The 15,197-nt window shown below is 43.8% G+C and overlaps 1 protein-coding gene across 1 annotated transcript in view; it reads right to left on the reverse strand.

Moving 5' to 3' along the window:
- Nucleotides 1-15,197, reverse strand: part of mettl25 (methyltransferase like 25) — an 88,304-nt gene that overhangs the window by 16,283 nt on the left and 56,824 nt on the right. The window contains 2 exon segments of the mRNA XM_078567933.1: nucleotides 2,637-2,730; nucleotides 6,816-6,913. Of these exon segments, the coding sequence (XP_078424059.1) occupies nucleotides 2,637-2,730; nucleotides 6,816-6,913 (192 nt within the window).

Here is a 15,197-nt window from a genome sequence, read left to right on the forward strand (position 1 = left end):
GCTGGCCCTGCCTGGCAAGGAGCAGCCAGTGCCACGCCTGACATCTCCCCAATCTCCGCAGCATCATCAGATGCCACGGTCACCAACGGAGGGGCAGAGGAGCTGCTGCCGTCATCCAGAACACCCTGAGAGGAGCCCACAAAGACGACAGGCAGCTCGTGCGCCAACATGAGGTTGCTTTGGACCTCCCCGTATACCATTGATGGACAGGCACCTAGCTGGGATACTGGGTGCCTCATCCATCTCCCACACTGACCTGACCACCTGAGGTCTTTGCCTGTGTGAAGGCTGGCAGTTCCGAGTGCAACCCCAGGAACCACTGGTTCTGCCCCTGGAGCTGCCTCTCCATGAGAGTCGCCGCTCTCTCAAAGGAGGAGGCAGCACACTCAACCATGATGGTGAACGCAGTGCTCATACTCTGCATGCACTCCTCCATAACGGAGACCAGAGCACGCATAACCTCATGGATCTCCACCAGATCCTCCAGCAGATCTCGCTGGGCATCCAGCATCTGCTGCCTAATGGACGGCTCCAGAGGCTCATCATCAGCCTTCAACTGAGCATCATCCTGGTCTCCACCAGTCCTCCTACTGCCGGCATCCTGGGCACTCTCTGCCTCCGCCTGCACATCATGCGATTGTGAAGTGCCCTCACCAATGTGCACTGAGATACTAGCCTCCGCTCTAATGCCCACCCAGGTGCTGGTATCTGCACTGGTGCCTGCTTAAGAGAGTGGGTGTGACGCAAGTGCAAATGACGCTCGGTGGTCCTCCGGTGTCAGGGGTAGCCCCTTGGGGTCCGGACAATGAATGCCTGCTGATGAACCTAAAAGGGAGAACAAGGACATGTCATTAGTTAAAGTCATCATACTGTCACTGTGCATGCCAGGTACCCGGGTGACACAAACGGGCAGGATTTTCCGCACCTGCCCGCCTCCGGGGTCTTCTGATCCTGCCACAAGTCACTGGACTTCTGGCTGGGGCGCCGCCTCACCACGGCGGGTCCCACCCGTGACGGGGCTGGAAAATCTCGGCCAAAGGAGATCTGCATCATGATGCAATCGTCTTCCAATGATCAATGGGAACACCAGGTTCGAGGTTCACATCAATGAAGAGACTACATTAGAATGGTTGCACAAGCCGAAAGTCTCACCTCTGTGCACTGCACTCTTAACTTTGTCTGGCACCCCTGCCTCTACACGCCCGATTGCACGTGTAACTTGCTGGCTCTCAAGCTCGTATCTCTTGCTCGTATCTTGAGAGGGTTAGGGGGCTAGCGGGGCCTCCAAAGGCCCGTGAATTTTCCATTTTGTTGTGGGCCGTTTTCTCCTGAAATAACAGAGGAGCATTGATTAGTCCACTCTCTACCTGCAGCGCTATTGCAACCTGGCCAACCCCAACTGAGGAACACCTGGCAGGGTACTTCCAAGTCGTGGCCCTCGGGCAACAAGGCACTCAGTCCAAGCAGCCAGGGCTCGCCCCCTTGGCCAGCTCCAGCGTCATTGACCGTTGGCACTCAGACTCTAGCATCCATGAGGTCCATGAGGGGATGGCCAGACCTTAACACACTTGCACACTGGCCCATGCCAACACGGTACTCACCCTTCCTGAGTGCAGCAGGTCATTGAAGCACTTACAGCTCTGCACCTATGTGTGCTGCACCACATCATGGCTGCTCACCATTGCTGCCACCTCCTCCCATGCCCTCTTGGTGAGGTATGGTGGCCTCCTTCTCCCATTCCTGGGGACAAGGGTGTCCCTCCTGGCAGCTACCTCCTCCAGGAGGATGGCAAGGCACTCATCAGAAAAGCAGGGGGGGGCCTAGTGTCCACCCGACCTGCCCTCCCGCCTGCCGTGTCCAGCTGCACTCGGGTCCATCACAAAGGTTCAAGGGATGTCCTCCATGCCAGTCTTCCAATGGGTCCCTGGGCCACTTTTAAACCAGCCACTGGGTTGCCGCTGGGCCCGGCGGCCGACAGGCCCCCGGCCCTGCTTGGCCCTTCCCGGCCAGTGCCGAGCCGCATTTCAGGCTGGGCAGATGTTAATCGGCCCGCCAGTGTGAAATCATGGTTGGAGCCCGATCATGGGCAGCGGTCCGTTTGACGGCCGTTCCCGGGCCCGCCCGCCACACCCACCCAACGAAGGGAAAATCCTGCCCCAGAAGTCTGTGTGGCCCATTAACTTTCAATGGCTTGCAATGGCACAAACTTCAAGGTGGAACACGCTTCTCTGTTGATTGGTGGGGATGCTCTGTGTCCATAACTAGCCTTGATGCAATGAAACTCATTCACAGAAGATCGTCTAGTTCAGTGGCAGCAGAAATCCAGATTCAAACCCATTCTAACCAGCCCAGTTTCCACACTAGTTCTTATTGTGGTTGTACTAAATTTCTCTTTGTGCTTTTTGAATACAGGCATTAACCAATTGATTTTAAACAGGTTAACACTCAGTTTAAAACCATATGGAGGAAATTTACTAGACCCTTAGTATTCATGCAGGACTAAAAGCGTTTAAACACTCTAGCAACATCTAGTAGCAGACAGCACAAGAAAATGGTATTTTGCCTGACATGAAATTGGTAAACTGTGCCAGTCTCAATCCAAGGAATAGCTTGAACAAATAAATAATACTACCAACCTTTGAGCCATCCATTCCCAGCTTTTCTACTGATTTTCTGGTGTAATCCACAAAGGATGAAGACTTGGAATAGATCTTGCCAACATGTTTGCTGCTGTAAGTTGAAAAAAGTCATGAAACACAATCATTTCAATTGAATTTACTACTAAAGGAGCTGCAGACATTTTAATTGCAATCATTTGTTTTGACACAGGGAAACCTTACTTAAGTAAATTGTAATTATTTTAACGGAAATGGGGCACATAGGTAATGTACTACTGTACAGAACTTCCTTGGATTATAAAGTCCATACGTGTCACACATTTAATCAGCAGCATTTCTTAAAAAGCCTGAAAGAGCTAGAAGGCCTTTCTCAATTAGCATGCAGATCAGCTGCTCACTCAACATGTTTTTTTTACATATAAAATTATTTCAAAAAGATTTTATTTTTGCAAGCTGTGGAAAAAGAAACCCATCAATGCCCATTAAAAAAAAATTCACAACTGCTCTCACATGCACACGACAAAACCCTGTCATTCCAGCTGAAATACTTCCAAACTGCAGTATCAATTTTACAGCAATATTATGTTTAAATTTAATGTGTTTAACAACTCTTACTATCAACTTCTATTTCATTTTTCATCTTATTTCATTAAAACCTACATAACCTGAAGAAACTAAACGGTGCAATGTGTTAGAATAAGAATACTATGCTTGACCACCTGTGGACCCAAGTTGAAATTCAGCCCAGAGAGATTAGATGAAAGTCTGTCCTGTTTCAGAGTATTATAATGGATTCTATGGTGAAATTACTTCAGCTAATCTCAAACCAGCCCCCAATGGATTCTCCTGAAAAGAAATGCTCTCAAATTTAGTGCAAGTTGAGAGTTCAGCTATTTCTCTACAAGATACCATAAGGATACGCTGTTTGAGAAATGGAAACGATGCAACACAGGTATTTCTCAGAATGTGGGATGGGGCGCACAGATTTGTAAGTCATCTTAAGGACTAAGGGGAGATAAACTCCAAATGGCATGTTCTTCATCAATGTAGGACAATGGAAGAGATTATCTAAAAACAGAAAGTGCAGGAAATACTCAGCAGGTCTGGCAGCATCTGTGGAGAGAGATACAGAGTTATCATTTTGAGTCAAATATGACTTCTTCAGAACTGAAGGATAGAAATGTGATGGGTTATATGCCATCAAAAGGGGTGAAGGGGAGGAAGAACAAAAGGGAAGGTCTGGAATATGGGAGAGGGTGGGAGAGATTTAATGATAAAGATGTCATGGAACAAAAAGCAAAAGAAGTGGTAATGTGTTAGGAAATAGAGACAGGGTTAAGTTATATTGGCATTTGTAGGTGTTAGGAATGAGTTTTAGCTTTAAAGTTTAAGTTTGATTTGTATTTCTGTTTCTGCGTGTTAAGAAAGGTCAAATGGAGTTTTAGTTTCACTTTAAAAAGGTGCTTGCATTTCTAATGAATTTACAATTTAAGAAGTTAAGCAAACACAAGAGTAGAAAAACAGTGCTGTCCCTCCCACAGACACACACAGAAAAGCTAGAACAGCAGTTTGTTTTAGAAATTGTTGGAGTTCAGCTGGTTTGGAAGACAGCTGCCAAACAAAAGCCACCTAGAAGGGGCAGATAGCCAGCTCCAAGCTAAAGTTGGTTTTGAAATTAACTGCCAGGAGAGACTGGAGCAAATGGGAGAGACAGCCAGTCCCAAGCTAAAGATAAATCTCAAAAATCCAGGGTAGTGGAACAAGAGAAAGTCCCAAGCAGACCTTTCAGTCAAAGGAAGGACAAGAGCTTGAAAAAGGTCCTGTTAAGTGAAGTTAAGAATGAGGGGTAAGAAAGACTCCACGCTTCAGATTTAAAGAGACAAAAGCTGCAGAAAGCAGATTTAAAGCGAGAACAGCTAGCAAGAGGCAAGAAGGTCCAAAGAGATGGCTGAAGGTCTGTAACTCTTTGCTATGGGCATGTGGAGCAGTGGTGTACTGTTGACGGTTGAGTCAGAGAGACAGAGTGCATGGAAGACAGCTTGAATGCATGTGGTGACCCAGGGAAGAGGAACGTCAGAAGGAAAATTCGAAACCCTGAAGTTGAACCCTTGCAGAAGGCTTCTAAGAAAAAGCGTCGATTTGGGAGAAGATTCCAAGGCGAGGTCTTGGGGGAGTGGAGATTGGAAACCCTCATGTGAAAGATGGAGTGCAGTGAGACCGGTTGGCTCACGGTGTGACAAGCATCTGGGGGGAGTCGAGGAGAGATCAATAGTATCTGGTTGAGGTGGCATCTGTCACTTGGTTTCAGAGTGTAGTGTATTTGACCACAGAGTGCCTATTAGTACTTGGACTGTGTACTTACTGTGAACATTAAAGTGTAAGATAGCTTTTGTAACTTGTGTTATCCTTACAAATCTGTATACATCTGTAAAGGTATAGCTGTGGGTGAAGGAGTATTGTAATACACTTCATCTTTTCTTGTTTTATTCTTTTGTTAAAACTTCATTAGCTGACTCCAATGACTCTGTTTAGTGGCCACTCTCCATGTACCTAAAGAAACAAATAAAAGTTAGGATCTATCAAGCCAGGTTCCATACTGGGATCAGGCTTGTCCAGGGGTAACCTCAGCTGGGATCATAACATAATGGTTGTAGTAAAGATACAAAGTATTGGTCCAGAGTGAGTGTAAATGCCAGAAAAATGGGCAGCTCAGAAAACAAACATGAAAAACAAGTTTCAAACCAGCACATGGCAAAAAAAAAAGAGTGGGAGACCGAATTCCTTGTCTGAAATTGTTGCACTCAATGTTCAGTCCAGAAGTTGTAAAGTGCCTAATGGGAAGATGAGGTGCTATCCTCAAGTTTGCACTGAACTTCGCTGGAATATTGCAGCAGCCCGAGGACAGAAATGTGAGCATGAGAGCAAGGTGGTAAATTAAAATGGCAGCAATCGGAAACTCGAGGTCATGCTTGTAGACTGAGTGGCAGTGTTCCGCAAAGCGGTTACCCATTCTACATTTGGTCTCCCCAATGTGAAGGGGACTGCATTGTGAGCAGCAAATACAGTATACTAAATTGAAAGAAGTTCAAGTAAATCGCTGCTTCGTCTGGAAGGATTACGTGGGACCTTAGAAGATGAGGAAAGAGGAGGTAAAAGGGCAGGTGTTACACCTCCTGCAATTGCATGGGAAGGTGCCTTGGGAAGGGAACGAGATGTTGGGGGTGACTGAAGAATGGACTAGGTTGTCGAGGAAAGAATGGTCCCTTCAGAATGCTGATAAGGGAGAGGGAGGGGAAGATGTTTTTGGAGGTGGCATCATGCTGGCAGTGGTGGAAATGGTGGAGACTTTGAACGTGAGAGATGGTGGAATGGAAAGTTAGGACAAGCAGAACCCTTGTGTGTTTCTGGGAGGGAGGGGAAAGGGTGATCTAATTGATTAAAGGATATGATAGGGTAGACAGCGATAAACAAATTTGCCTTGGTGAGCGAGCCCATAAAGGGGGAGCATTACCTTAAAATTAGAGCTAGGCTGTTCAGGGTGATGTAAAAGGTAGTAGAAATCTGGAACTCTGCCCCGAGAAAACTGATGAGGCTAGGTCAATTGAAAATTTGAAAAATGAGATTAAGAGATTTCTGTTCGGCAGGAATTTACATATGTAGGTAAATAAAGATCAGTCATGAAAGAATGGTGGAACAGGCTTGAAGGGCTGCCTGGCCTAATCCTGTTCCTATGTTTCTAAAATAGTGAGATAGAGATAGAAATTGGCAATTTGGTTTTCGTAGCAAGATCAAATGATACTGCCACTGTGATCCAAGGACGTGCATTAATGACAAGCTCAGAAGACCACCCTTATTGCAAAATGTTCACTTGTTTGCGAGATAAACTAATCTACTTCCAAATTATGAACACATCCTCACTGGAACTAGAATGAAACTTTCCAAATTCCTCCTACTTAGGACTGTCACATCCAACAGAAAGAGGAGCTTTGTTGTCCCATTACTTGAAACTTAATTAATTAGAGATGAAAGTGGAATGTGCAAGCCCACCCTACCACCCAGTCCCCTAGTTCCATTCCAATTAATTGTCCTCAGATGCTGTGCAATGAACTGTGTCCTCCCTATAGTCTATGTCAGAAAACATCCAAGAGATGCCGACTGTAATATTCTTGAAATTTCAAGCAAACTTCCAAAACATACTTCGTTCTTTGCAGTGTGGTGAATGCCTTTCCATTTTCAAAGTGCTCTTTGATAATAACTTGCAGAACAGCACGATAAAATAAGGATTCAGAAGGAAGCTGCCAACAACAAAAGAACAATCACTGTCAATTCAGAACAAATGGACAAATGTAATTTAGCACATTCACACAGTGAAGAGATTAAGAGTGTAATGAGTTTGATAATAACAATCCCCAGTGATCTCAACAGCTGGTAAAAATACTGTAAAAACTGCATAATCACAGGAGTGCCAACGATCTACTCTGCAGGGTTTATTTATACATTTGACTTTTTGTCATGCCGAAAGTCAACCCCATTTTGAGTTTTCACTCTAGCTCTGTTTTTGTGGTTTTTGCTGCTGTTTTCTATAAAACAGCCGCACTGCTGGAACTGCTTTTGGAATTCTGGGATATTCTAATTAAATGCCAAGCAGCCAGCTGACTTCTGAAAATGGCTTGTCATGTGTCACACCTACAGAAATGATGGAAACAACAGTAAATTGTGAATACGGTTTTGTGCAAAATGGGCGACAGTTCCTACTCTGAATGAGCAACTAGGCAATCAAACAATTACTCATCAGCAACTGAATCTACTGTTACGATCAGGTGAGGAGGGGTCGGAGGCTCCCCTCTTTTCCCTCTCCTCATGGGACCGCAACTGTTTTTTTGGAAAGGATATACTCGCCAATTCATAGTGTTTAACTGTTTACGCAGCATGATCATAAAAGACACAATCTTGAGTTCTAACAAAGAAAAAGGATAGCTTTTATTGTACTTAATCCGGTCTTAGTAAAAATCATAAAATACGCTCCAACTTTTGCACACCAACACTACACTCAAAGTTCAAGCACATGCACAAATAAAATACTGAGTGGAGAAGGGTAGATTAAACAAGTTAGAGTCCAGAGAGAATTAAAGGGGTATACAGTTTGTGTGGGCTGGTGACTTGGTTGCCTTCAGGAAGAATTCGGTGATTCTGCTGTTTCCCTCATGGATGCGATTTAAAGGAGTAGCCAACTGATTTGGCTATCCTTATGGAGACAGTAGTGTGGGGTTGATTTCCTTCAAGATATCTCTGTCTGCAGCAGGGGTGTCTCCAGGTGGTCACAGTCAACAAACAGGATTCAAAAGAACACAAGAACACAAGAAACAGGAGCAGGAGTAGATCATATGGCCCATTGAGCCTGTTCCATACAGTCATGTCTGATCTTGGGCTTCAACTCCATTTTCTTGCCCGCTCCCCATATCCCTTCATTCCATGCGAGACCAAAAATCTGTCTATCCCAACCTTAAATATATTCACCAATGGAGCATTCACAACCCTCTGCAGTAGAGAATTCCAAACATTCACAACCTTTTGAGTGAAATAATTTCTCTTCATCTCAGTCCTAAATGATTGGCTCTTTATCCTGAGACTGCACCCCCATGTTTTACACTCCCAACCAGCAGAAACGATAGAAACACAGAAACATAGAAACTAGGAGCAGGAGTATGCCATTTGGCCCTTCAAGCCTGCTCTGCCATTCATTATGATCATGGCTGATCATCCAACTCAATAGCCTGCTCCTGCTTTCTCCCCATACCCTTTGATCACTTTCGCCCCAAGAGCTATATCTAACTCCTTCTTGAGAACATACAATGTTTTGGTCTCAACTACTTTCTGTGGTAATGACTTCCACAGGCTCACCACTCTCTGGGTGAAGAAATTTCTCCTCATCTCAGTCCTAAGTGGTCTACCCCATATCCTCAGGCTGTGACCCCTGGTTCTGGACTCCCCCACCATCGGGAACATCCTTCCTGCATCTACTCTGTCTAGTCCTGTTAGAATTTTATAGATTTCTATGAGATCCCCCCTTCATTCTTCAGAACTCCAGCGAATATCATCCTAATCGACTCAATCTCTCCTCATATGTCAGTCCCGCCATCCCAGGAATCAGTCGGGTAAATCTTCACTGCACTCTCTCTATAGCAAGTACATCCTTCCTCAGATAAGGAGACCAAAACTGCACACAATATTCCAGGTGTGGTCTCACCAAGGCCCTGTACAATTGCAGCAAGACATCCCTGTTTCTGTACTCGAATCCTCTCGCTATGAAGGCCAACATATCACATGCCTTCTTTACCGCCTGCTGCACCTGCATGCTTACCTTCAGCAACTGGTGTACAAGGACACCCAGGTCTCATTGTACATTCCCCTCTCTCAATTTATAGCCATTCAGATAATAATCTGCCTTCCTGTTTTTGCTACCAAAATGGATAACCTCACATTTATCCACATTATACTGCATCTGCCATGCATTTGCCCACTCACTCAGCTTGTCCAAATCACACTGAAGCATCTCTGCACCCTCCTCACAGCTCACCCTCCCACCCAGCTTTGTGTCATCTGCAGATTTGGAGATATTACATTTAGTTCCTCCATCTTAATCATTAATATATATTGTGAATAACTGGGGTCCCAGCACAGATCCCTGCGGTACCTCACTAGTCACTGCCTGCCATTCAGAAAAAGACCCGTTTATTCTTACTCTTTGTTTCCTGTCTGCCAACCAGTTTTCTATCCATCTCAATACACTACCCCCAATCCTATGCACTTTAATTTTACACGCCAATCTCTTATGTGGGACTTTGTCGAAAGCCTTTTGAAAGTCCAAATAAACCACATCCACTGGCTCCCCTTCATCAACTCTACTAGTTACATCCTCAAAAAATTCTAGTAGATTTGTCAAGCATGATTTCCCTTTCGTAAATCCACGCTGAATCTTTCAGCGTCTACCCTATCAAAGCCCCTCAGAATTTTGTAGGTTTCAATGAGATCACTTCTCATTCTTCTAAATTCCAGGGAATATAAGCCCAATTTACGTAGCCTTTCATTATAGGACAACACCCTCATCACAGGGACCAATCGAGTGATCATTCGCTGTGCCGCCTCCAATGCAAGTATATCCTTTCTTAAATGTGCAGACCAAAGCCCTGTACAACTGCAGCAAGGCTTCATTATTCTTGTACTCCAATCCCCTTGCAAAATAGGTTAACATGCCATTTGACTTCCTCATTGCTTGCTGCACCTGCATGCTAACTTTCTGCATTCCTTTTACAAGCACACCTGAGTCGCTTTGAACATCAACACATACAAGTTTTATACTTTTTAAAAAATATTCTGCTTTTCTACTCTTACGGCTAAAGTGAGTAACTTCACACTTCCCTACATTATACTCTATCTGCCATCTTGTTGCTCACTCACTTAACCTGTCTCAATCTCTTTGCAGCCTCCTTGTGTCCTTCCCACAGCATACCTTCCCACCTCGCTTGGTATCATCAGCAAACTTCAATACCTCACTCTCTGACTCCTCATCTAAGTCATTAATATAAACTGCAAATAGATGAGGCCCCAGCACTGATCCTTGTGGCACTCCACTATTCACTGCCTGCCAAATTGAAAAAAAAAACATTTATGCCCACTTTCGGCTTTAACTAATCTCTACCCATGCTAAAACACTGCCCCCAACTCCATGAGCCCTTATCTTGCCTACTAACCTTCTTGAATGCCTTTTGGAAATCCAGATATACTGCATCTACTGGTTCCCCATTATCTACCCTACTGGTTACATCCTCAAAAAAATGCTAATAAATTTGTCAAACAGGATTTCCCCTTGGTAAAACCATGCTGACTTATTCTAATCATACTATGCTTTTCTAAGTGCATTGTTAAGAATTCCTTAATAATAAATTCCAGCATTTTCCCAACAACTGATGTTATGCTAACTGGCCTGTAGTTCTCTGTTTTCTCTCTCCCTCCCTTCCTGAAACGTAGTGTAACGTTTGCCAACTTCCAATCTAATGGGACTGTTCCCGAATCTAAGGAATTTTGGAAAATCAAAGCCAGCACATCCACTGTCTCTGCAGCTGTCTCTTTTAGAACCTAGGGTGTAGGCCACCAAGTCTTGGGAATTTGTCGGATTTTAGTCCCTCAAGTTTTACCAATGCTTTTTCTCTGCTGATGTTAATTTCCTTAATTTCCTCAAGTTTTTTTTGGCCCCTAGATTACCATCAGTTTCTGGTTTGAAACTTGTGCCTTCTACTGTGAAGACAGACACAAAATATTTGTTCAATGCTTCTGTTATTTCCTCAACCCCCACCCCATGGTAATTTCTCCTGTCTATGCTTCTAAGGGACCAAAGTTTACTTTAGCTAGTCTCTTCCTCTTTATATACTTAAAAAGCTCTTACAATCTGTTTTTAAATTCCTGGCTAGTTTACTCGCTTATTCTACTTTTTCCCTTTTTATCAACTTTTTGGTGGTCCTCTGCTGGTTTCTAAAACACTCCCAATCCTCAAACTTGCTACCGTTTTTTGCAACATTGTAAACCTCTTCTTTTAATCTAATAATATCCTTAACTTCCTGAGTAAATTGAGCCATGGCTGGGTCTTTCTAGTTGAGTTTTTGTTTTCAATAGAATGTATTTTTGTTCAAGACTTTGAATTGTTTCTTTAAATGTTTCCCACTGTTCATTCACCTCCATACCTTTTAGTCTATTTACCCAATTAACCTTGGCCAGCTCTCTCCATATACCTATGTAACTGGCTTTGTTTAAGGTTCTTGTTTATGTTTGGAATATGCCACTTTCAAACTTAATATGGAATTCAATGATCACTATTATGATCACTATTTCCCAGAGGATCTTTTACCACGACATTTCTAATTAACCCTGTTTCATTTCACAATACTAGATCTAAGTTAGTTTTAACCCAGTCGGTTCCACAATGTATTAGTCCAAGAAACTGTCATGAAAACATTCTACAAACCAGCTTCTAGACCACTCTTGCCAATTTGATTGTCTCAGTCTACATGAAGATTAAAGTCCCTCCACAATTATTACATTGCCTATGTTACAAGCTCCAATAATTTCTTGTTTAATGCTCTTCCCAATGATATAACTACTGTTAGAGGGCCTATAAACTACTTAAATCAGTGTTTTCTGACTCTTGCTACTCCTAATTTCCACCCATACTGATTCTACTTCAGGATTTTCTGAGACCAGATCCTTTCTCACTATTGTCCTTACGTCATCTTATACTATCAGAGCCACACCTCCTCCTCTGCCATTCTGTCTGTCTTTCCTAAATATTGTATACCCTGGAATTTCCCACCCATGATCGTCTTGTAACCATCTCTCTGTAATGGCAATTAAATTTAAATCATTTATTTCTATTTGTGCCACTAGTTTTTCTACCTTATTGTAAATGTTTTGCACATTCAAACAAAGAACCTTTAATTTCAATTTTTACTTCTGTTCCCTGCAATATCCTTATTCACTGATGTACAAACTTTGTTAAGCTCTCTGTCCCTCTGCTTACCTTTACCCACATTGCTATATTGTTTTGATGCCTCGACATTTCTCTTTGGATTTCTAAATCTCCCTTTATCCAAGCCCTTCCCGTCCCTGTTAGTTCAAAGCCCAGTCCACAGCCCTGGTTATACAACTGGCCAGGACACTGGTCCCAGCTTGGTTCAATTGCAGCCCATCCAAATGGAACAGCTCACTCTTCCCTGAGTATTGAGCCAGTGCCCCATGAATCGAAACCCCTTCTTCCCACACCACGCTTTGAGCCACATGTTTAATTCTCAGGTCTGCTTGACTTTATGCCAATTTGCACATGGCGCAGATAACAATCCAGAGATTGCTCTGCATTTTAATTTGGTCCCTAGCTCCTCAAATTCTCTTAGCAGAACATCATTGCTGGTTCTACCCATGTCATTGGTTCCCACCTGGACCATGACAACGGGATTCTCCTGTTCCCACTCCAAGTTCCTCTCTAGGCACAGGGAGATGTCCTTAACCCTGGCACCGGGCAGGCAATCAGAACTCTCGGTCGTGACTGCACAGTCACTGCACCATGGTATTTATTCCATGGACTATACTTTTTCCTATCACTACTACATTCCTCTTCACTCTCCCAATTCGAATGGCATCCTTCACCATGGTACCATGGTTAGACCATTCATCCACCTTGCAGTCCTTCTCCTCATCCACACAGGTACCAAGCACCTTGTATGTGTTGGACAAAGTCAGGGCTGAGGCTCCTCCATCACTACATGCTGGTTCCCCATACCTGCCTACCCTGACCATTGATCAACTCTAATGCTCTGCCTAACCTAAGGGGTGTGACTTCCTCTTACAACAAAGTGTCCAGATAACTCTCCTCCTCCCTGATGCCCCACAATATCCACAACACAGACTCCAGCTCAGCAATCTGAACAGGAATAGTTGTCTGGGATTGCAATGCAATCCACAGGTTCCCACGTGTTGCAGTCATGGCACACCACCAGCGCTGACATTTCTGTCCAATGTAATTTATTTAATTAGTCAATTAGTTAATAACTTACACAGATAAAGTAATAGAAAGTTACATTCATCTAGCTTGGAAACAAGGAAGGAAACTCACCAGCTGGAGGCTGGAAAAAAGTAGAAAAAAGAGCACCTCTTTGCCCGTCAGCACTGAATTTCCACCTGAACCAAACTCCCAACTACCCACTCAATCTACGTCTCACTCACGTTTACTCTCATGTCCCTGCGTTCTCTCTGTGCGGGTTCAAAACCTCTCTGTTTACATATAGAGCCTCTGATGACTCACTAGCTAGCTCAGCTTTTTGCTACAATAATTATCACCTACTGGGGGCAACTGCTTTCAGCTGATTGGCAGATAACTGCCACTTCATGCAGCTCCTGTTTAACAAGGCTGTTAAACTAAGTGTTTGAAAGTAAGAACCTAACTCTTAATATAAAATTTAAACTTAAGAAAACTTGCAAAAAAAGGTTGGAGAGGGAGGAAGGAGGGACCTCGCTCGGTCTTCTCTCCTGAGCAGCGTGTCAGCTGCTTGTCCTCTTACTGCAGAGAAAGCCGAAGTTTAAACACATAAAGGACGGGCCTGTCACATGACTGTCACCCTGTTTTTCCAACATGATCATCACTGGTGTACGTCCTCTTTTAACTTAATCAGTTCACATCTGGGAATCTCCCCTTTCAGCCAGGATCCCATTGTTCAAGTTATTAGGTTTAATGGTTTGTCTCCATCAGTTGAATACTTCAGGTGATTGCCTTGCCTTGCTTATGGGGACAGGATATGTGGTTCACTCATTTTCCTCTGGTCATTGTCCTTAATGGATCTTTGTAGACATGGGTCTGAATTTTCACTCCCAGGTTGGGAGAACAGAGTTGGGCATTTCCTGGCTCTGCAAACCTGAACCAGGAGAAAATGCCCCAGAAGTTGAGATTTTGTTCTGATGTAGCAGGGATCCCTGGGAGCCAGACTTGTTGCCCCCAGAATGAGTGCACAGAATGCCTGGTGTGGAGGCAGGCAAGGCGGAAGGTCTGCCTTGGTGCACCAGCACTTTGTCAAAGACATTAAAAAAAAAACAGCCCTCCAGCCTTCACCTCTCACACACTCCCAATGACCATGCCCCACCCATCCAAGCCAACCTATGCCCCCACCCCACCATGGTTCCTCATACTTTCCATGCCAACCTATGTATCTCTGACCACCCCCATGGCCCCTCATACCTTCCATACCAATCCATGCCCACCCCTCATGGCCCTTTACAGCCCCTATGCCAACTAAGTGCCAATTCATGCCAACTCATGACCCCACCACCTTTTACCCTTACATTTATCATGCCAACTCACCCAGCATCCACCATGGGCAGACCTCAGGATTCATGCTGCGATTAAATAAAATAAAGTTCCAAGTGTCTATTGCAGACTTTAAAAAAAAACTCATTCATTAAAAAAACCATTTATGACATTTAAGTCCTTCAACTACATTGTCCCTTATAACAATAAACATTTCATTCAATTGCACAATCCCTTACAAAAACAAGCATTGGAATTAACAGTCTCACTTCAAAAAGCCTAAAACCACTTTAAGCTGTCATTCAGCTTTTAAATGGCAGACACCCTACCCTTCAATGGACAATTGTGAAATCAGTCATGCAGCACTAATCCAGTAGTGGTAGCCCTAAGGCTTATAACAACAGATGGAGTAAAATAGCAAGCAATCATTTTTTTTAATGCTCCAGACAGTTTTTTCAAAGAGTTAAAGGGCAGGAGTTTGAAATGCCTGGTCAGCTCCTTTTGACAGTTCATCTTGACACATTTGACAGCTGTTTTTTTACAGCTCCTCTTGACAGTTCATCTCAACACTTTTAACAGTTGTTTTTTAAAGCTCCTCTTGAAAGTTCATCTTGATATTTTTGACAGTTCCAATGAGTTTCACAGTTCCAATGAGCTTATACGTTTTTTACACACATTCATGCCTAATTTTAACATTCCCAAAGGGTACCTTATTTCTCCAAAAGGGCACCTGG

The sequence above is a fragment of the Cetorhinus maximus genome, chromosome 22 (genome assembly GCF_964194155.1).
Source record: "Cetorhinus maximus chromosome 22, sCetMax3.hap1.1, whole genome shotgun sequence".
NCBI lineage: Eukaryota > Metazoa > Chordata > Chondrichthyes > Lamniformes > Cetorhinidae > Cetorhinus > Cetorhinus maximus.